At 38.8% G+C, this 24,055-nt stretch overlaps 1 protein-coding gene across 1 annotated transcript in view; it reads right to left on the bottom strand.

Annotated features, from left to right (window-relative positions):
* Nucleotides 1–11,962: 11,962 nt before the first annotated feature.
* LOC148054954 (uncharacterized) overlaps nt 11,963–24,055 on the bottom strand; it is a 56,770-nt gene continuing 44,677 nt past the window's right edge. Inside the window, exon 2 of the mRNA XM_087763648.1 lies at nt 11,963–12,027. Coding sequence (XP_087619774.1) covers nt 11,963–12,027 — 65 coding nt within the window. The remainder of the gene's footprint in view (nt 12,028–24,055) is intronic.

Genomic DNA, 24,055 nt, shown 5'->3' with positions numbered 1-24,055 from the left:
CTTAAAACAGCATTTGTTTGTAAATAGTTTTGATTTCAATCCCTGCCAGAAAAAAAGATCTTTTAAAAAAAAAATGCCATGGTCAGATCTAATCTCTAAGTCTCCCATTCTCCTCTTCTTTGAATACCTTAAACCTTTAGCTAAGTAGATATTTCAGCTGCATCACTAAATTGAAATGACTGTGCTGTTGATAAGCACATTGAGTCTGAAATCTGGAAGACATATTGGTAAATTCAATAATGAAACTTTAAGATAAGGTTAGTCAAGATGTTCCAGAATGCAAAAGTTTTGCAAGAGACGCCTTGAAAAACATTAACATAGCTATTCCCCAAAAGCAAAGGGAGATTATCTCAATATGCAAAGAGAAACTGAAGACACATAAAGTGTATTATTTAACACGAGACAACAGATTTTAGAATTGGAGAACTCAGCAGACCATATAGTCCTCTTCCCTGACACAGCACGTCAGCTATACCCACTGGGAAAGGAAACTCAGACTATGGTCTGCATATCTTGGATCTTGCTTGTCGATATTCTGTGGACTATTCATGTTTCTCTTGATGTGTTAGAGTCCAAAGCTGCCTCAAATATTTCAGTTCAATACTCTAGCAGTGTAGAGTAGATCAGAGTAATTACTTATGCTACAGATGTAATTTCTATTTATATATTACAAAATCATATGCTGCATTCACAGCATCAAGAAATTTTTATTATCCTCAATAACTCTCAGATCCTTTTTAGCAGAGCTAATGCCCCACAAGATATTCCCTGATCTTTAGTTGTGTGGTTCAGCATTTCCACCTGTATATAGAAATTCATATTTAACTCCCTTTTACAGAACTTTTTTTCAGTTTTTCAGGGTCATTCTCACCATATTTATAGCGTAGGACACAGACATGCACAGAGCAGGTACTAGACGCTTTGGCTCTCAGCACTATTCTGATAGCTTTCCTTTCCCACTGAGCAGTAGAACAGCTCTTGCTGTGATCATCCTTTTATAACACAATGTACTTTTGTGTATGGAGACATCCTTTTATAACACAATGTACTTTTGTGTATGGAGACATACAAACAATGTCTGGTCCTATTCAATGTACTGCTTGCTCTGGCATATAGACTTTCCATCAGTCAGCCAAACTCTTCTTTATACACCTTGTTCCTATGCAATTAAATTCTCAATTCCAGCTCCCTCCATATTAACCACTTAGAAATGGACAGTACGGATCTCCTATAGCAAGTCCATGAATAGAGGTAGATAACACTTTTATTGAAGCCCATGTGTTTTCATATTTAAGGCATGGAAAGCATCCCATAGTTGTGGTCTTTCTTCAGAACAATGTAAAAATACTCCGTGAACCTTCCTCAGCCTCTGGCAATTGAAATAAGAGTAGCAGAACTCAGGTTGTCCTGTTTGTTTGCATGCACATATTTAAAAACAAACCACATTTTGTCTTTCTTTGCTGCCTCTGATATGACACTTACAGGAAGTGAACAGGTCAAGTCAACTGTGCCCCTGAGGCCAAGGAAGCTCACTTAAAGAAATGAAGACTGGTAACTACCTGAAGGAGACCATTAGTCATTCATTTAACTGACACTACACAGATTACAGTGAAAGAAAATCTTTTGAAAAAGTAAAATACATAAACTATGAGTCCAATATTATAATATTTCACTCTTACATGGCATTTTTCATTGCAAGAAACCCCAAAGCTCTTCATAAATAGCATGCACTAGAACCACGCAGAGCACAGCTATAAACTTAAATATGGTGTGACTGCTCATAAGGGATGCTTTAGTCCATATTTCTGAGCAAACACACTACCTTCATTCACTGTAAATTATTGTGTACATAGAGAGAAACACAAAAGCCAAGTTTTCTTATACTTACAGTTGGCATAAGTGTAGAAACAAAAGTGTCTGGACTTTCACAGATGACAACAATCTGTTAGCTAGCACCCATGAACTTCAGGCCATACGCAAAGTGTTATAGTTTCTCTTAAACAGAAATCTTCCCTATTAGCATTATATACAGTGAGGTTGGTTATATTGTGCAGAAACAGGACTGAAGCTCAGGAAATCTGAATATAGCACCTAGCTGTGACCTAAGGTTGATTCACAGGAAATCTCTGTCATCCCTTCTTCTCCTTTTGTCTCTCCTTTTGTTGTAATTTGTTTGCGCAGGAAATTATTTCTTGTACAAACCTTGGAGCAGAGAGGCCAATCAACAGGATTGTAACACGTTGAAATTACTATTGTTCTTGAATTAATTGTAGGTTGTTACTGTGAGGCAAAGATTTTAATGAAAAAATCTTTGTCACAGGAAGAAATGCAGGGAAAACAGAAAGCAGTCAGTATCTGGTAAAACAAAGGTTTTAAAAAACTTTTTTCCTCTTCTCTCATACAAGTCATTGAAGAAATAGAGTTTGAATACGGTAGAGTTTGTGAAATGTGCTGATACAGTATTCATGTGCAGATGGAGTAGTCATGAGAAGAAAGATGTTATTGATCAATCAAGACAGTTATCTCTGGATGGAGCAAACACAAACGATTAATGACAGAGATACATCTAATAGTAATGGGATGAGACATAGAGGGAAATTCCTCTCTGCTTAAGGAAAAAAAATTCTCTTTTGGATAAAAATCTTGCTAGTTGGATAAGTCTCACAGGAGGAGCCACAGAATGCTATTTTTTAGGTCCTTAAAGAAACGCAGTCCCAGTGTAGGCTGAATATGTCAAGCTCCAGGAACTACTCTGCTCTGTTGTGCTCTATTATTACAGTCATCAGTGATCTGTAGTTCACCTGTACTAAAACTAGTGGAGAGCTCTTTAAAAAGGTTTGTGTTTTTTTTTTAATATAGTTAATGTTCAGCATTTTTTTGACTTATATAATTGAGTTATGGAACTTCTGGTTGCACACTGGTTCCCTGGGAAGGATGTGCAAACCAAACAGCTCCTTAGGCTACCAGACTACTTGTGTTGGCACTTACTTACCCATTTAGTAATGTCAACATCCATTCTGCGATGTTGAGAACTAGACTAATAACAAAGATTCATAACAAGTGTTCAGTCTTCTTTCCCCCATACGCTTTGCAGCATATATGACTTCAAGTACCAAAAGTGGTCTTTTTCATTAGAGTTGTCCATTTTACATGAAACCAGTGATTCAAACTGAGCCCTCTTGCCTTTTGATGTAATTTGGCTGCCAACTGCCTTCCTCTTCTTCCTGAAAGGGAATTTCATTTTGGTGGTTTGGAGTGCATGTGATCCACATAGTGGTTTGGGGAGCCTTTTGGTTGTAAGGAGTCACAGGATGGGAAATGTCATTATTGTGAAAAGAGGAATCCAATGTTTACAACCACCATGAGATCTAGATTGCTTTCCTGGAGGTAGCAATGTACACACTACTTGGGCTTCCCATTACTGGAGGTGGAAGGCATTTCTTTATGGAAATCATGTTGTCTCTGTCAGCTGCTCAAATAAAGCAGATTCTCCTGAATTGCTTCTGAAAGCATAACACTTCAGATATTCAGAAATTAGCAGGTGATAGTTTGGGCACACTGCTTCCCTCTATGTGATAATTAGCTTGGATTAGGCAAAACAGTGGGTAAATAAAGAAAATCTGAAATGTTGAGCAGGTAAAAAAGTAGGAAAATCAGAGTATAAGAATCTTGGAATGAATATAATGTGAATTTAGCACACAGAAGAATGACAATGAAAAATAAGAATAGGCAGGTTTCTGTCACCTCTGTTCTCCTACCTTTACTAAGCTTGCATAATAGCTTACATTATGAGTAGTTCCTTTGCTTTTAATTATATAGCAGGTACTGTATTTAGGAAGATGTCCAATTGTTACCTGGTTTTGGATCCATATATGGTGTACATCAGGATGAAATTTATTCAGTAATGTGCCATGCAGATTCCTTCATAAATTCTTACTTAAGTTTTTTAATAGTTAGTCCTTCATCATTTCATTCAGAAAGGTCTTTGTAGTCTAAAAGCTACATGGTATCTGTTGAAGTCATACCCTGGCGTGGAATCTGGCACCTTCATAAGGCACATACAGCAAAGGGAGAGATAAAGAGAGGGATCCAAACCAATCCCAATCAGACAGCTAGTCAAAAAGAGCAAGATAAGTAATTTTTTAATGCATGATGGAGCTTTATCCACTTGTAACCCACAGTTCAGAAATCTCTCCCTTTAAAATGGGCAGACAGACCCCTTTTTCCAAGGGTCACATGCCCTTCTTTTCTGTTTGAAGAACAGTCACCAAACTGCCAGATCATGTCCTCTTTTAATCAATAGTTCTGTAGTCAGGGTCAGCAACTGTCTCTATAAGGGAGATTTCTAAATGACAGCTGTCATCTACCTCAAACAAGCCCTAAACATCAAGGTACAAACTCTTCTTGAGTACCCTGTATTTTTTTCTTCTGAAGCTGATCTGCTGTTCAAAACAAAGTACTAGATGCATTGGATCACAAAGACTGAGCAAGGTGGAATGTGGGTCTGATGCTCAGTGGCCCTTTGTCAGACTGTTTTCCTTGGCTAATTTCAAATTAAAAGGCTACACATGAAGCTTTCAAAGAGAATTTTACATTATATAAAAAAAAAAAAGAGGCTCAGAAAATGCTGAAATGTCTCTGACATTAGATGGCAGCTGAGTGAGGGTGCTCACATGCATTGCTTTATTTTTAGGGAACAAAATTCCACCTTCATCCTATTCTAGATTCTGGCATTCAAATTAGTTTTGATTCTTAGTCCCTAATATCAAGTCTATGACAAATCCACACGTAAACTGGATCATAAATCCAGTTACTAGGCTTTATATTTTTAAGACTAACTTATGGAAATACAATTATGTATTTGATATGTAATTCACTTATTTCCAAGTCCTGTACTAAAATTATGTACTAAAATTATGTTTGCTATTGCTTGAAAAAGAAACTTCATTTTTGTATGCTGAGTTTGTTAACCAGTTAGTTAACTAGTGTGATCTCCATCTCTTCATCATATATTTAGTCAAAGATTATCTTTGAAGAGCAAGTGCAAAATTCCTCTGAATCCATGTTCAAATAATTTTTCATACAACAAATAATTTTTTGCAAATTTTCTGTAAACATTATACTGACTATTTCCTCCTCCAGTCAAAAACTATTTGGGAGAGTAGTGGTCAATACCTATATTATTGTACCTTATAACATGTTCTGTTTTAAGTCTTATAGAGAAGGAAAGTGATAGAGTAAAACACAGAACAGTTATTTAGGTTTTAAATTGTCCTGTTTTCAGCTGGGATAGAGTTAATTTTCTCCTTAGTAGCTGGTAGAGTGCTGTGTTTTGGATTTAGGAGAGAATAATGTTGATAACACACTGATGTTTTAGTTGTTGCTAAGTGGCGCTCACACTGGTCAAGGACTTCTCAGCTTCCCATGCTCTGCCAGGTGCACAAGAAGCTGGGAGGGGGCACAGCCAGGACAGCTGACCCAGACTGGCCAAGGGGCTATTCCATACCATATGACATCATTCTCAGTATATAAGCTGGGGGAAGAAGAAGGAAGGGGGGGACGTTCAGAGTGATGGTGTTTGTCTTCCCAAGTAACCGTTACGTGTGATGGAGCCCTGCTTTCCTGGGGATGGCTGAACACCTGCCTGCCAATGGGAAGTAGTGAATGAATTCCTTGCTTTGCTTTGTTTGCGTGCGCAGCTTTTGCTTTACCTATTAAACTGTCTTTATCTCAACCCATGAGTTTTCTCACTTTTACCTTCATTTTCCTGCCTATAGAAGCAAAACACTCCCTAACATACAGGGCTACCCCTCCCCCTCTCTTTCCTAGCCTGTCCCTTCTAAAGACTCCAAGTTATGTGAGTCATCCCACCATGTTTCCATGATGGCAACCGCATCATAGTTTTCCTGCCACACAGTGGCTTCCACCTCCTCCTGTTTATTGCCCATGCTGTGTCATTGGTGTAATGAGAGCGATAGAGTACAACACAGAACAGTCCTTTAGGTTTTAAATCCAGAGGAAAATCTTTGCATGTAAAATTCTGTAATTTTTAAGATAATTCATTCTAGAATGGAAAATAAACAGAAAAGATTTTTTTTCTACACATACAAAAAGGGAGATAAAACAAAATATAGAAATTAGGCAGGTTAGTAATCCTTAGTAATAACAGATATGATTTTAAGAAACCACCATCTGGGTACTTATTAAGGAATAAAACAAATACATAAACAAATAATCCTGTAATCATACACTTATGAAATCACAACTTCATAAAAAATACCTTCACACAATATCTGATAGCAATCCATAAATAGGGTTTTTATCCTGGACATTCACGGTTGTACAATTCTAGGTCTTGGATTTTCAAAAACTTTCAAAGGCTCCATAAAGTCTTGTCAACATATAAACCCCATTTAAAGTAGCAGGATGAGGGATATGAATACCTTCTAAGTATCTAAATCACTCAGCTTCTCTAACAGTCTTATACCTGTTGCAGATCAGGAGATTTGGAGATAAACAGTATGCACTGCAATGGGAAGCTAAAAATCTTGATGTTGGTGGATCATCTATGGCATTGTGTGGAATAAGTACAGACAAATGTTTCCTCCTCTCTCATATCTGAATTCAGGAGCTTCCTCAAGCAATGGGCATATCTAAGACAGGAAAAAGTTTCATTTTGGTGTAGGAAGTTTTGTAGATGAACTCATATGTTTATCAAAATCTAACTCATTGCTTTATAGAAATAAATAGACTTAAAATGCAAAAAAAATCTGTTCTGTCAAACATGTCCTAAAACTTTGTTCTTCAAGCCTGTGATTTCTCTTTAAGCTTCTGTGCCAATTTCATAAGGCAAAATAAAAACCTTCTGTCATGATTTAAAGACCTTAAGCAATGGTCTTCTCACACCTCCCTTCTGGCTCTACTTTTCCTGTCTCAGGAACTTCCCACTAATCCTTTGCTTTTGGAGCAGTGAAATTCAGGGGAGAGGGGACTGTTGGTTTCCTGAACTGCTGAGAAATCAGTTCTGTCTCTGCACTTATTTGAATTTCTTTTGCTTGGGAATCAAAAAAAAGTTTCCCCCTCCTCAGGTGAATAACCACACTGGTAGAGTATAATTAAATGATCATAGCACTCTTAGTTGGACTACCATGTGTCTTGTGAGGGGGACTTAGGTACCAGTTTCATAACTAGTAACTCTCCAACTTTCATTCATGACGTTTACCAGACTTTCTCATTCACAGGTACAGCTGAACAAAATCATGGGCTGGAATTACTCTATATTACTCTGCAGAGTAACCTACAGGTAAAAAAAGAGTAAATTAATAAAAATGAACCAAACCAAAATAATACTTATGGTACAATCAGAACTTTCACTGCATGGTTCTAACAGAATAATGCAAAAGTAGGATATCTAGACAGAGCACAAGACTGCTGTGCCAGGTTTGACCCTGGACAGTCCCTCCAGCTTTCATTTAAGGACAAGAGAGAAGAAAACTTGCCTCTCAGAAACTGTCCCTTATAAGATGCATATCTAAGCAGAATTATAAAATAACTAGAAGGCAGATCTGAACCCATACCTCTGATTTCCTTGCCTTCTTGAGAGTATGTCAGCTGCAGTACTCCCTGAATGTTCTCTGAAAATAGTCTGCATGTATGTGTAGAGACGAACGTATTTCAAATCTCCATTCTTCACCAGATTTAAAACATTAATACAGATTGACTTACAGCATTTTTTAAGAGTATTCTCTCTCTGTGTAGAATTGGGCCAATCAATCTGATGTGCAGTTTTGCATTTTGTCTGATTGCCTTAGGGTTGTAAATATTTATTTTTCTGTTTGTTTGACTTGTATATCTTATAGCTGAAGATTTTCCTCTTAGGGCAATTTTGACTTTTAAGAATAGGAATCCTTGACTTTGTCAATATCTATTAAAGAACAGATCATCATGATTCTTCTCCTGTAAGGGAAAGAATCTGTTGTAAAATAACACAACAGCCATGGCACCATACTCTGAAGCCTCTTTACTATTGAAATAGAAGCAATGAATTAGCCTAAGTTGGTAGTGTGTCTCTCTCAAACAATTTACATTTTCCTTCTCATATTTTTGAGGGATTCAAAATCAACTATTCCTTTCACAGTGTACACTTTTGTTTTTACTTAAGCTATGAGTTATGGCTGGGGAAATCAACTTTTAAGGTCAACTAGTCAGAAGCTGCAGGTCCCTCTCAACCATATGCTCCTAGACAATAATGTTAGGACCAAAATATTATTATTTGATTCAGAGAGTAAAAAGAGAGTCAGAAGAACAAGAGATACCATTTCAATACTTTACATATGGAATATAAGATTTTTCTGTAAATTCCACCTAATATGCATGGGAAAAGGGATATACTGTGCATTTATCATCACTCCAGAATACTTCAAACACCCAGTGAGATGGGGAAGTGCTATCGTCCTCACTTCACAGGAGTGAAAAGCAACTAAGAACAGCATCCAGAAATACTTAGACCCCTGAAGTGATACTTAAGTAAAATGGATGTGTTTCTGAAGAAGTCTGAAATTCTGAAAACCTATACTTTGGCACAACCTCAACAAGAGGAGTGGAGCACTTCTCATCCCTCAGACTTCTCTAGATCTTCCTTCCATTGTGACTAAGAAAATCTTGTGCTGAAAGAGAGACACAGATTTGCATCATTTCAGTCTGCAGAGAAAACTGCTCGTTTCCTGGGAGAGTGCTCTGTGGACTCTCCATAGGAGAAAGCTGCCACCATTTCCATTCCTAGAAGGCTTATTTTAAAAGAAGTTTGAAACAAACTGAGTTCTTTGGAAGAAAAAACGTAACTTCAGGTGAAGGTTGAGAATCATGAAAACACAAAACTGTTCCTGATTCTGGTATGAAAAAGGCATCTATCTAGCATCTAACATCGCTGGGTCATCTAACGCTTTGGTTAGAGCCGCCCTTAGCAACTTGCTTGTATTTAAAGAAGTCTGTACAAAACTGCAGAACTATTTAAGAATTACACTGTCTCAGGCTAGTAATTTCTGTTTTAATTTCATTTCCATATGTGCTCGGTACAGAGCATCTTGTAACAAGTCACTTCTCAGAGAGCAATTTCCAAATCTTCTTAATTTATACAGAGGGTCTGGTCCAAGAAACACTTGTACATTTAATCGACTTCATGTGAGTAACATGGCAGTACAAAAACTGAGTATAATTAAGTAAAACTGAAGACATGAATAATTACAAACTTGATCTTGTGAGTTACAATATTAACTCATCTTTGAAATTTTATTTCCACATTCTGCTTTATAATGGCAAAGCATAAATAACCAGACAGAAGAGAACACACAGGCCACTCTGCTAAAAGTTGTTGACTAGATAAATGAAATAATTTTTTCTTTCTACAAACTCCAGCTGGTGTGATCTTGGCCTTCAGTACCTACTAATTAAATGGAGAAATGTTTGAGATAAAAAGTTAATTAACTAATTAAATGACAAGTATGCTTTATAAATTGTCTCTTTGGCTTATTGTGCATTTAGAGAATTAATTAACAATACAATCAGGCTGCAGTTGTGAGATGCCAATATGGATGTGATTTGAAGATACTTTCACTTCTGTTTTCTATCTCAGTTTTTACAACAGCTGCACCATAATGAAGATGCTTGACTCTCTTAATTTGTCTCTCTAAAATTAAAATGGGTTTGTGGTTTCTTGCTCATTGGGAGCACAGACAAAATGATACATTTAACAGTACATTTCTGATCAGTCGACATGGGCATGATGCTGTATTAGCAAGTTGCCATTGTTCTCTATGAATGGGGACTATAAAATTGGTTTGTCGTTAGGTTCTGTCCTTCTGGTAGAGTATTTTCAACAGACTGTAAGAATGAAAGTATAAATGTAATTTAACTGACATCTTCAGTTAAAATTAATATTAAAATACTTGTCATTTGTAAACAACATTAACAAGTGGTATCCTTATTTTAAGTGTACATCAATAGATTTTTGTAGATATGCTTAAACTAGCTAAAAAGTGGCTAGTTTAGGAACTGCTAAAGTATAATGGAGTTAGCATATGAACTCATGGACTAATGGACAAATGATTATTCACCTTCCTCAGTATGTCTGGCAAAATTACTATTGGGCAAAAATAATCCTTGTTGGTTTGTTTGACTTTTGAATGGCAGATATATATAAACTCTATGTGTCTGGACTGGCCTGACTGATCTTTGGTTTTGCCCCTTTGAATGTTTTTTTGTTTTGTTTTGTTTTGTTTCCTGGTTGAAAGGAAATACAAACATTAACTTGCCGTCAAATTAAAAGTCAACCAGAATTTACTACCTGCTGCAACTCCTCCAACAGTCAGAAAAGAATTTCCAAGAAAAAAAAAAGTCACCTGGCCCTAATCAGCTCTTGATCCACTGAGCAAACAAGCCAGTTTCTCTCCACAGGCAGCTGTAAATCTTTCCTTGCTTACCACTTTTTATATTCACAATTAATGTTAGTCCATTGCGTATTTTTATGTTGATATTTTTACAGCCTCTCTTTCATAAACGGAACAGTTACTTTCAAATTTTAACAATCTTTAGTGTACGCCTATGGATATGTGTGTGTGTTGTTCCACTCTAAAGGAAGAAAACTGATTACTTTGCATTCAATTTACTCTGATTTTTCTGTCTAGTCTATTGGTGCCTACAGAAGAAAACAGTAATAAATCATTTATAAAATCAGCCCAATCCCTTCTACAGGGAAATACAGTGAGGCAGACTGTCTCATAAATTGTTTAGAATAATGCAGCTCTCCAGTGATTTAGCCTGATTTGTTTGTTTAAAAAAAAAAGAAAACCCACAAAACCCACAGATGGTGATTCCCGTCTTTTATGAAGGGGGTAGCAAATGTGCGCACTTAAGGCAAAAACGAGTCAAAGTAACTTTTAATATTCTTGCAGACAATGCAGACATCACATTAGCAAACAGACCATGGGCCAGAGAAATTAGGAGGAATGATGTATCGTGAAATGGAAATAATGGGAATGAATTTTCTGTATTTATTGCAGAGGTTTTGCGCTGGTTATATGGCCTGCACTTTCACTTAATAAGGGGGAAAAAAAGCAAAAGACCCACCTCAAACCAACCCAGCATCCCAAATCTTTCATCTGTCTCTCTGTGTGGATCAGTGACAGTGACAAAATGGTATTGTGTGCTGGCAGCTTGATTTCTGGCATTGACTGGGCTGTATGAAAGATCACATCCCCAAACACTTCTGTCATATTCTCTTCCAGATTGTGGTATATTAAACTGAGGGAATAAGCCTGTTTTGCTAGGGATCTTAGAATCATCAAAATTAAAGATGGAAAAGATCTGTTAGTGTAAATCATTTACATTATCCCTCATCCAATGCAAGATTACTCCCTGAGGTATATTTTCCAGTATTTTTTACAGTCCACTTTTAAATGACTCATGCAACAGTTTCCACCATTTCTCTCTAGAGATCAGTCTACAGTCTAATAGATCTCACTTACCCTTGGTTTCAGCCTAAATTTTCCATTACTCATTTAGAGATTTATTTTTTTTCTGGTCATCTGGTAAGGCAGTTTGAAGTGTCCCTCTGAACCCAGCCACCAAGCCTTTGGAGGCAAGTTAAGGGCTACCAGGAGGGCAGGAGGTAGCCACAGACTGAAAAGGACTTCGACAGGTTTTCTAGGGATTCACTATCCTTTATCTATTGATTCGCCAGTTTGGTTCAGAGATATATTCAATTCTGATTCCTGGCCTGACAGTCTCTAAAGATCTAAAGCCCTAATAGAAACCTACAACATTTTCTAGTTCATATAAACAGAACAATATTTAATTGTATTGGTATCTCTCATAGGAAATTTTGGCCACTTCTGAGTCTGAACACAGCTGAAACTGTACCAGTTGAGGGGGATCGCCACAGTAATGGAGCAGAGCAATGGAGGTGTCACGATTTTTCTTCATCTCCTAATCCAATCCTTAGATTCTGCAGATCAAGAACTACATCGATGTCTATGTAGACATATATACACTATAGGTCATACATAGCCACTTAAGGTTAAGGCAAGCTGAATCCTTGCACTTGTCCCTCTGATTCAGTCTGGTCCCTCCTGGAAGCAGTCCAGCAAGATGTGAAAGATGGGGCCCAATGTGCATGGCAGGAGGCAGCTACAGCAGCAATTGCAGAGCAGTGACCTGCATTGATATCCCCTGTGTTGCCACCTCGCCTAGCAGCATCTCTAGGGCCAGACAGCAGCTGCAGAGGTGCTTTTCTCCATCTTCTTCAGGATCTGGACTCCCACCTTGTTAACACTTTTCAGGTAAAACTTGCTGAAATATTGGCATAAAGAGGATATAGCACAGGGTTATAGGCATCCTATGGTGACACAGAGAACATGCAGGGTTTCAGTTTGGATCCAGTCCATAGAAACTCCATCTACCTGTGTAGCAAACCCTTGTAAGCCCACACGGCCTTCATTAAAGCTCTCTCTGAAATTATGGCATATTGTATTATGTTTGGTAGGCAGAGTTAATAACAAGCTTTCTCCACGTACAAGCCTACAACATGAAAAAAAATCTAGGCAAAATAAACTTGAATGGAAAAACATACTTTAGCTTTAATGTAGTTTTGGCATACAGGGATAAATTGATTTTTCCAATGTAGGGAGTCTGTAGCACTCTCAGCAATTAAATCAGCTCTCCCAGGTTCAAGGCCAGTATCTAAACTATGTGTGTCGTCTTAGTCTCAGCAAACCTTGTTTTTCCTTTTGCTTGTTTTCTGCTCTAATTCATATTCACTTTTGAAAGAGTTGCACTCGTTTTGTATACATTTAGGGGACAAAGTTCTTTGATGAAGGCATCATCAGGAATAAAATTATCTCAAGAAATACATGTATGAAAGGAGCATTTTTTCTGCCTACATTTTCAAAAATGTCTCTGCTTTAGAGGGCACTGAAAGTGAAATACCTGGAGGAGAGATATGTGCATTGTGAAAAATCAACCACCTCCTCCTTGTATGATAAATAGACAAGAATTCAAAATATTTAACAAAATATTTTGAGACTCTTGGGAGTTCACAGTTCATGAAAGAGAAGATAATCAGCCACAAACCATTCCAGCTTGGACATGTGTTTGAATCACCGCAATGGAAGTGTTAAATACAGGTTACTGGGAAGCAGAGTCAGTGGGAAATTCATGTCCATCTTACAGCCCCAGCAGTGACCAATCCACAATAAAATATACAATAAATTGCTCTGTGTTGATGTCATTTTTGCTGAAAGAATAGAGGTAAAAAAGTCCAAACAAACAAGTCCTTTATAAAATATTGGGCAGGATTTATTTTGCCAAGCTCAGACACACAATAGAAGCTTAAATTTTATGGGCCAAATGAAGCAACACTCCTAAAATAAGTACATAGGTTTCTATCCAGTTAATGGAGAAAAATAAATGCCTCTGAAGTCCTCCAGTGGGAAATCCTCTGTGCCCAGGACAAAATTAATTCTGCCACTGGGATTTTCTGTCACATTATCCTGCCATTTTGGTGGGCCCGTGTGTTGGAGACTTGCAGTATTTCACATACCTAGGAAGAAAGGAGCGCGGGAATCATTCCACCAGTCTTCACCTTCCCAAATTAGGATGTACTGAACACTGTTTGCAATTGTAGTTCGGATTCAGTTCCCAAAGACTAGGACAATTATTCTTAAAGCCACTGTAAGCATTTCATATTTACTAATTTCAGATGGCAAATTTGGGTTTCTGTTAAGCCAGATTTGAAAGGTAAAGGCATTTTATCTAACAACCCCCTGAGACACTGCACATCTTCATATTATTTGAAAATGATTTTTTTTAATGCTTAGAGGATTTTTCCATTGTCTTATTAACTGCTCTTTGCTGAGCTTTACTTCTACATCCATTTTCTGTCAGGTGGCTGCATTACAAAAATACATTGCTGTACTTAGTTTTCACCCTTAGGCACATTCCTATAGATGCATATGATAGTTTAAATAGTTTTAGCATACTTGCCTTCTCCCAGCTTCATTGAATCCTACAGAAAACCTGAAGTGGAGGAAAAATTGCTATGTCTTTGAAGTTAATAGTTGCTTTGACAATATCTATACTGAAATTCTGCATCATTTATTTATATTGCTCGCACACTCTGAGAATTTTCTTGGCCATGCCACCTAATATTATTTGAGACACAATTTATGGGAATAAATACTTAGGGATCATTTCTCATGGATATTATGGATAAGACATAGACATGTTTGGCACTTATCTCTATACACTCCAACAGTTCTAAAAAAAATTTATACTCTGAGAGACCTCTGCATGTCCTCATGTCACACCAAAAGGCAAGCAACAAAAACTCTGAGTTTCATGCTATGTAACAACTCTCTCATCATGTGCAATTGAGCCTCACATTGTCAAATACTTCAAACTGAAAAAAACCATACAAAATCAGAATTATATCTAAGGACCACAATGGTCCTATATAGGGTACAGATCAGATGCAAAGAAAAGTGTTCTGTATGGATTCAGCCAAACTGTGTCACTTGACCTCAAGATCAAAGAAAGATCCCTCGCCTTGCTTTATTTAATGATATAGCTCTAGTTTTTGCTGATAAAAAAAACACATGAAGAAAAAAATCCCAAGTGACAACTCCAGCTATTTCCAAAAAGTAAATCCATTACTAAATAAAATTAAGGAATCATTACAAGAAGTTATGAGTAAACTTAAAATTTATCTCACTTAAGCTTAGCCACCTAAGAGATATCTGCTAGTTCTAAGTTAGTCATTTAGTCTTTCTCTCTGTTCAGCAGAAAACCTTCAGAGAGTGACTCATCTTAGACATCTATCTTTAGATGTGGTGAATCATTTTTTGCAAGTCCCAGTCTCTTTGTAGCTACTTATGAAGTAGTCTAGACAACTAACTTCCTAGACTGAGCTCCTAACTTTTAGATGCTTAAAGTTAAGTAATCTTAAATAATCTATCTTAAAAGATTCCCTTACTGTAACTTCTAAAGCAAGTTGATAGTTGCTAAGAGAGTGATTCAGCTCTCTAAATATAGGTGGCTTTATCTATATTACATTTTATATACCCTATGGCATCCTGAACATCATCTTGGGGCTGTCAGATATGACGTGGGACTAATAGGGACTCTTGCCCTTCTTGAGAGTTTCCTGAGGCCAGGTGGCCAAATGATAGACCTGATTTTTGGCATATGTAACTAGACTAATTCCATCGAACGCCACTGTTTGAAAGAACTCTCCTCATTCCTTTTTACTCAAATGATTTGAATTGTTTTTTTTCACCTGTTGTATGGACTAACAAATGTCCTGTGATAAGATGTCCTCCTAAAATTTAGCTCCAGAGTCATTCCCCATGAGTCCTTCTCTCAGATTAGACAGAAACCACCAACATGTCAGACATGATTAGCTGGAGCAGACACTTCCTAGGTCACCCATCATACATCCTTCCGTCTCCTACTCTTATTTCCATTTCTGGAGCACAGCTTCTTCAGCATGTCTCTAACTGTATAATGTGGGGGGCCATCTGAAGACTCCTACTGTTCAGCCTGTTATCCTGAAGACAGGATGACTTAATTTCCTGGAAACTGAATCACATGTGACCTCTTCACAAAGGACCACATGGACATTTCATGCTAATAGCAAAATGTATAAGGAAGTAAAGGGAACACAGTGAATTACCTCTGCTATCAGGAGAGGCTGAAAGAGCTGTGGTTGTTCAGCCTGTAGAAGAGAAGACTGCGGGGAGACCTTATTGCAGCCTTTCAATACTTAAAGGGGGCTTATAAGAAAGATGGGGATAGACTTTTTAGCAGGGCCAGTAGCAATAGGACAAGGGGTAATGGTTTTAAACTAAAAGAGGGTAGATTCAGACTAGATATAAGGAAGAAATTTTTTACAATGAGGGTGGTGAAACACTGGAACAGGTTGCCCAGAGAGGTGGTAGATGCCCCATCCTTGGAAACATTCAAGGACAGGCTGGATGGGGCTCTGAGCAACCTGATCTAGTTGAAGATGTCCCTGCCAATTGCAGGGGGGATAGACTAGATGACCTTTAAAGGTCCCTTCCATCCCAAAGCATTCTATGATTCTATGATTCTATGAACAGACATGCAGATAAAACCCAGTAGCATTTGGTGTGTATCCCAAGTGGTAAAAATGCTGTTTCTTTTAATACATTATTTCTTCCACTTGGATGTATCATGCTTGTGAGCCTCAGCAATCCTTTTTTCTCTTATGGTCTCTGACACAACCTCAGATGTCACTGTCACACCCAAGCCATCATGCCTTATATATGGAATAAATAATTGGGCAAGGAGTTTGCATCACTGTGTAATATTTAAAGGGAGTGGGAACATATTCAATGCCTTTCGTCCACCTATTAGGGAAATGGTGACACTGGTGTCACAAGCTTATCCAATTTCTATTGCTGCAGAGCAAATGTCACATATATTGGGGGCACCGGCTATTTGATTTGCAGTCCTCTGTTGCCTGGCATATAATTATCATGGCTCATCTTTATTAAACACCAGCCTTATCTTTGTTTTGCTCTCTTTGTTGATAGATGTAACCTCAATACTGTTGCCATGGCTACCGTAACAGTAGCTGAGAAGATTTTGTTTGTTGTAAACAAACTGAGCTATACAGGCGCAGATCCTAGTGGAGCATTTCCAGTCCCTTGCCTTTATATTATGCTGATTAACACTGCCATCTCCCTCCTGCAACCTATTCCTTATTTTAATTAGCATTAATTTAAGCTGTATCGAGGAGTGTTTCCCATTCTGTGCAATTGCACCCCCTTTCTGAGAGCTTTTTTCCCTATAGCAATAGCCATAGGTTAGTACTGCAGCCCTGCTGAGAGCATCTTCACAGCAAAGCCGTGCTGGTACCAACAATTAATCTAGGTGTACACACTAGCATAATGGCAAAAGATTGCTTTAATTTACTTCCTACATTCTCACCTCCAGGGGCAACTGAACTTGTTCTGATGTAGGAGCCATGGTGATCTGAAAATGTGTTACTAATTCTGAAGCTTATTTAGCTTCGAGCCAATTTTTCAAAATTAAGGGCCAAATTCAGCCCCTCACATACGGAGATGCAACTCCTCTGTAAGCAACTGTATTGCAAATTCTTACACCACTGCTGACTTAACCCATGATTTCCCACGTGTAAGGAAATCACCAGAATAGGTTCAGGAATAATCTGAACTGACTCAGCAATGCATGAATGAACCTCATGATATTTCCCTTCTCTCTCTCTTCCTCTCGCTGGCTGTGCATCCACCATCCTCCAGAATAGACCAAAGCTGCCATTTGTGGGATGTCAGCAGAAATCTGTAGACCCTGGATGAGGAAAGAGGTTGTGCTGAGAACAGGGTACCCTTTTATAGGGTACTGGACAAAAAGAGAGCACTTCCAATGTTGCTTTATGATACCTCTACAGTGTGAACACCAGAAAGGACAACTTCTGGGAACACTGAAGTTAAGAATTCCTTCCACTGCACTGATCCCCTTCGTCCAAGAGATCAAATGGAATCAGAATATTAATAATATCATGATATACATTAAGGGAAATCTAATAATAATAATCTAATCTCTTCCTTTAATACTTCTTGTATCACAAAATAGGTAGAGATGTGTCCTATTTGCAGCTCCTTCGCAAAACTTCATACCCTGAAGGAATACCAGCTTATGAGGTTGAGTCAAGGAAGAAATTACAGCGCTTGTGAATTTCCTGGATTGCACAGTTTTACATTCCAACTCTTCATGCTATTTTAATATAACTTTAGAGATGAATGATAAACAAGGTGACGCACTGGCACTAGCAAACTTGATGAATGAGAAGAAAAAAATTACACTCCCTGTGAAATTTTTGGAATGGTTCACACTCATTTTCATCTTGGAAAGCTGTTACTTATTCATATAGTGGATTCTTAAAGTGCAAATGGAAGAAAACCAGGATGCAGAGATTTCTAGTAGTTTGCAAATGTCTCCACAGTATCTAGAAATCAACTTGAAATATTAGAATAGACCAAATGCTCTGTGGACCCAAACTTACCTCTCCCTGTTTTAATGATGTTTTGCTAGACTGACAGTGCAATTAAAGGGTGCAATTTGGCAGCCCACCAAAGAGTATTTTCACAGCAGAGCCCTGATTGCAACTTGTACTTCTTCTAGCTACATAACCTAACTTGTTAGGTTTCACCAGCACATCGAGTCAAAAGACAGCTATGAGGTTTGGTTTCTCTTCCCCACCAGACTAAAAAGCAACTTTATCTTCAAATGACTTAACATAGAAATGAAACCCAAGCTTGTTAGTCTAACCTCAGTTCCTAGAAAAATTATGGAGAAAGTTATACTGAGTACTATTGAAAGGCATTTAAAGAATAATGCAATCATCAGTGTCCTCATTTCAGCTGGCATAGAGTTAATTTTCTTCTTAGTAGCTGGTATAGTGCTGTGTTTTTGGTTTAGGATGAGAATAATGTTGATAACACACTGATGTTTTAGTTGTTGCTAAGTAGTGCTTACACTAGTCAAGGACTTTTCAGCTTCCCATGCTCTGCCAGGTGCACAAGAAGCTGGGAGGGGGCACAGCCAGGGGGGCTGACCCAAACTGGCCAAAGGGGCATTCCATACCATATGCCATCATGCTCAGTATATAAGCTGGGGGAAGAAGAAGGAAGGGGGGGACGTTCGGAGTGATGGCGTTTGTCTTCCCAAGTAACCACTACACATGATGGAGCCCTGCTTTCCTGGGGATGGCTGAACACCTGCCTGCCGATGGGAAGTAGTGAATGAATTCCTTGCTTTGCTTTGTTTGCGTGCGCAGCTTTTGCTTTACCTATTAAACTGTCTTTATCTCAACCCACGAGTTTTCTCCCTTTTACCCTTCTGATTCTCTCCCCCATCCCACCAAGGGGGGAGTGAGCAAGCAGCTGTGTGGTGCTTAGTTGCTGGCTGGGGTTAAACCACGACAATCCTTTTTGGCGCTCAATGTGGGGCTCGAAGGGTTCGAGATAATGACAGATTTATTTGGAAAGTGCTTGATTGAATTTATAGCTGGTATTGCTGTTTAGCTATTAATCGGCAGGCTTCTGTGCTTGCCACGGGGCTTGCTTGCCTTACTGTATATTAGAGTCTAGTGCTCGTTAGTGGCTGCTTTTTGCTTTTGCTGCTTGCTGTGCTGCTTATCATCTTACTCTGCTGTGCCTGGGAACATTTTGATAACAGCAATGGCCATGCACCTGGGCTGGCAGATGGCCAGGGCATTGCTGCTGTTTCTGTGCTGCTGTGCTGGAACTCCAGTGTGAACTCGAGTTGAAGGGACTGTGACCTGTGGATGAGTCCATGCGGGAGCAGGGCACCCTGAAATGTCTGTGGATGTGGATAAACGCATGCCAGAGCAGGTACATCTCGAAGCGTCTGTGGCCATGGTTATGTCTGTGCTGCAGCAGGTATACCTCTTGAAGGGATTGTGGCCCAAGGATAAGTCCATGCTGCAGCAGGTACACCTTGAAGCATCAGTGGCTGTCCATGAGGTCATGCTGGAGCACCTCAAAGCATGCGGCCATGGGTAAGGCCATGCTGGAGCAAGTTTACTTCTGAAGAGACTGTGGCTGTGGGCAAGGCCATGCTGGAGCAGGTATATCTCTGAAGGCATTGAGCCCATGCAGAAGGCCACGCTGGAACAGGTGCACCTCTAAGTGACTGTGGCTGTGGATAAGTCTATGCCACAGCAGGTATACCCCTGGAGAGACTGTGGCTCATAGATAAGGCTCCACTTGGAGCAGGTAAACCCCTAAGGGACTGCAGTCTGTGGATAAGTCCAAGCCGGAGCAGGGGCAAGGGGAGGAGTCCATTGCAGTGTTAAACCCAATGGTGTGGTCCAAAGGGGACAGGGGTGGAGATTATAATGGAAATACCTTTAAATTGTTGCAACCCGGGATTTGAGTTGCATGTTATGGGAATTACTATAGCAGGAACCCCTTGTTGCTAGCCAGGCTAGGAGCAAGGGGAGGAGTTCATTGCAATGTTAAACACAGAGGGATCTAGATAGATTGGAGCATTGGGCAATGATTAATGGGATGAAATTTAACAAGTCCAAATGACCGATTTGGGTTTGTTTTGTTTTGGATACTCCACCTAGGATGGAGTAACGCCAGGCACAACTATAAATTGGGAGAGGAGTGGCTGGAGAGCAACCCCGGAGAAAGGGATCTGGGGGTGCTGGCTGACAGCAGGCTCAATGCGAGTCAGCAGCGTGCTCTGGCAGCCAAGAGGGAAAACCGCATCCTGGGGTATGTAAACACAGCATAACCAGCTGGTCAAAAGAGGTGATTATCTCACTGCATTCAGCGTTGGTGCGGCCTCACCTTGAATATTGTGTGCAGTTCTGGACCCCACAATTTAAGAAAGATGTGAAGGTCCTTGAATGCATCCAGAGGAGGGCAACAAAGCTGGTGAAAGGGCTGGAAGGAATGTCCTATGAGGAGCAGCTAAGGACTTTGTGCTTGTCTAGTTTGGAGAAAAGGAGGCTGAGGGGCAACCTCATTGCTCTCTACAGCTTCCTGAGCAGGGGAAGTGGAGAGGGAGGTGCTGATCTCTTCTCCCTGGTATCCAGTGATAGGACACGTGGGAATGGCTCAAAGCTGTGCCAGGGGAGGTTCAGACTGGACATTAGGAAGCATTTCTTTACTGAGAGGGTGGTCAAACACTGGAAAAGGCTTCCTAGAGAAGTGATTGATGTCCCAAGCCTGTCACTGTTTAAGAGGCATTTGGACAATGCCCTTAACAACATGCTTTAACTTTTGGTCAGCCCTGAATTGGTCAGGCAGCTGGACTAAATGATCGTTGTAGATCCCTTCCAGCTGAAATTATTCTCTCTTCTCTTCTCTTCTCTTCTCTTCTCTTCTCTTCTCTTCTCTTCTCTTCTCTTCTCTTCTCTTCTCTTCTCTTCTCTTCTCTTCTCTTCTCTTCTCTTCTCTTCTCTTCTCTTGTCTTCTCTTCTTCTCTTCTCTTCTCTTTCTCTTTCTCTTTCTCTTCTCTTTCTCTTTCTCTCTTTCTCTTTCTCTTTCTCTTCTCTTCTCTTCTCTTCTCTTCTCTTCTCTTCTCTTTTCTCCTCTATTCTATTCTGTTCTAGAGAGAAGCTGCACAACATGATACATTCTCTGTCCCACAGACAGCGTGTATGTCATGAAAGAAGGGAAGATTGAAGCTGTAGCTGGCAATTCAACTACCTGAAAAAAGTCAGAAGTTTGCTATACACCTGTAATGCTGCAGCCTGGAGTTTCCAGTTGACTTTTGTAGCTAGATGTTTAGCAACACTAGAAGAAATGGTTTCTGCTTGTGAGAAATGTTAATCTAAATGTATATGACAAGTGAGGGAGAAAGGAAGATGTATAGTCTATATTTTGCATATTGATAAAATGGGTCTTGAAACGATTAATGATTCACCCTTTTCCCATGTCCTACAAGAAACCTATGGCAGAACTGGGAATCTGAATCAAGCCACATGAATGCCATTCTGGTGCTTTGTTCACATGTCCTATCATGGAGCTGTTCCTATCTCCTTTAATTACCCTCTGGTTTGTTTTTTGTTCTTATCAAAACTTTTTACTACTGGACTAAGACTAGAACATTTCTAAATACAAGAGGAAGCACACTAAGAAGTGACTTCAATCTATCTTAGTCACTGATGCTTAAGTGAGGTCCCAGTTGTATGGCCCCTGGAAGAAATGACTCCCAGCAGAAGAGGTTTGATAATATAGATGCCTTCATAAAGAACTCCACTCCTTGAAGTGTCATGATGGAAGTAAAGTTTGGGTACTAGACTCGTACCCCATTGCATACCCGGGAGGGAATTCAAATGTAGCCAATATAACACTTACAATGGCATTCAGGTAATGTATGTGCTTCCTATGGGATGAAATAAATTGTATTCTCATGTCACTGCTTATGCTGTCATTTCAGTGAATATAAAGGCTGCCTAAAGTTGTTTGTGCACATATAGATACCTTCGCTGCAGACTTGCACATTACTGAGGCTTTTTTTCAGTTATGTGATGCTATGTATGAGAAAGATGCTTTGAATTCTGACACTTTTTTGGACACCAATGTTAAACAGGGATGAGACAAAAGCCTGAGAAATCAGACTGTATTAGTCCTAATGCTTGCAAAATTATTATTGCTTTTTACAGTGTTAATCTATTTCTAACTTGGGGCAGAGGCTATTCAATACCAAATGGGAGTTAAGGAAATTATTTTTCATGCCAGAATCATACTAAGAAAAGAGCATGAAAAAGGGGGAAAAATGTCCTTGTGACCTTGCAGCCAGGCTTAATTAGAAAGATCAGTTGTACTGATCTATCATACAAGTGTATGGCAGTCCTTTCCAGCTCTGTTTCTATTGAACTAAATGAGAGTTTGTCATTTACTTCAATGATAGACAAAATAGATCTCAGTATAATATTTTAATTTAAATTGTTTTCTGATTAAATTGAACATATGATACACCTCTATTCCATTTTTAGGGACATGTCTCATTGAACAGTGAAAGGATAATTTTAGCTGTACTTTGGTTGAGGTGGATGAGTTATGGGAACAAAGGACAACATAGAAAACTTAACACATTATTGCAGTGTCTTTTTTTTCTAAGCAAGCTTGCCATAAACAGCAAGCTTGTCATTCACATTCATACTCCAGTAAGCTTATTTTATATTAAAGAATTCCTTAATATTACAGTAATCTAATTGGTTTGTATGGTTAAAGGAAGATGAAATTCTCATATTCGTTATGAGCTGCTACTATAAATCTCCTTACTAAAATAAAAGGAACCATTTATCCAGTTCAAGAAGTATATGAACATTGTATTTGCCTTCTGTGATAACATCAGAATAGTGCTTCCAGTGCTTCATGTTGCCTTGAGAGTATATATGGAGAAAAAACTCAAACCCAAAACACTGTGAGACTAATTCTCTTTGTACTTACTAGAGGACACTTGCATTCTTTCAGCTGATGAATTAATTCAACCACGTCTGTTACGCAGTGCTGTACAGTGAGGAAAGAATTACTGCTTGGGCTTGAATCTCTGTGAGAAGAGTACTCACATTTCCTGGACTTTTGGCTGCAACTCAGTCCTTAAAATACAAGGCACATTTCCTGAGGCTTCCTTTATAGTTAATGGGGGGTGGGGATCAGACTTCTCAGGGGACCTAACTGGTACTCTTGAGTGGGGCTCCTGTCAGTCATGACCTGGACAGCTTTCCACTGATCATATAGGCAGCCTTGCGATGATACTCTCTTTACTATTTTGCTATGAATCTGTCAGATATGGTTTGAAGTCAAATATTTTGCATTGTCATTTTGTTTGCGCTTACAAGTTGCTACTTATCATTGCTAAAAGACTGATTTTTCTTTCTTTTAAAAAGCCTTCCTGTAAAGTTTGACATGAAGGCTTCCTGAAGCACAAAAATCCACTGGGTTAGTTAAGTTTTCTGTTCCTGTTTCACCTTATTCAGTCCTGATTTCATATGTTGGCACTTTATTCTGCTACTATACCTTCAGGGCAAGAGCTTTAAAAGAGTAGAGTTAATAAATAGTATCTTGTTGATATGCAACCTTCAATTAGCCTTGAATTGTTCTTCAGAATATTCCCAAGGTTTTGCAGTATGAAATTTCCTTAATTACTTAAAAAAAATCCTTACTCTTCACTGTTGGACAATCTTTCTTACCATGGGTTATGCAGGTAGATTCAGGTACTGCCATGGGAATAAAGCAACCTGGAATCACAATTGTTCCAGATGAAGGTGACTATTCCCAACACAGTAGAATCATATTTTATATAAACTCTTTCTATCCCTTTTTTGTTTTCATGCAACTGAGAATCATATTTGCTTTTCCTGTGGCTGCCAAATAATGAACAGATATCTTAGTCAAACATTCCACAAGTTTCCAAATGTTTTAGATCCTCAGAGAATCCTGCAGCTTGAAAAACATGAGAAGTTTAGAGTACT

This window comes from Nipponia nippon, unplaced genomic scaffold, assembly GCF_047370975.1.
Source record: "Nipponia nippon isolate SJK-2023a ecotype South Korea unplaced genomic scaffold, ASM4737097v1 scaffold_29, whole genome shotgun sequence".
Taxonomy (NCBI): domain Eukaryota; kingdom Metazoa; phylum Chordata; class Aves; order Pelecaniformes; family Threskiornithidae; genus Nipponia; species Nipponia nippon.
This window is presented reverse-complemented; position numbering and strand designations above follow the sequence as displayed.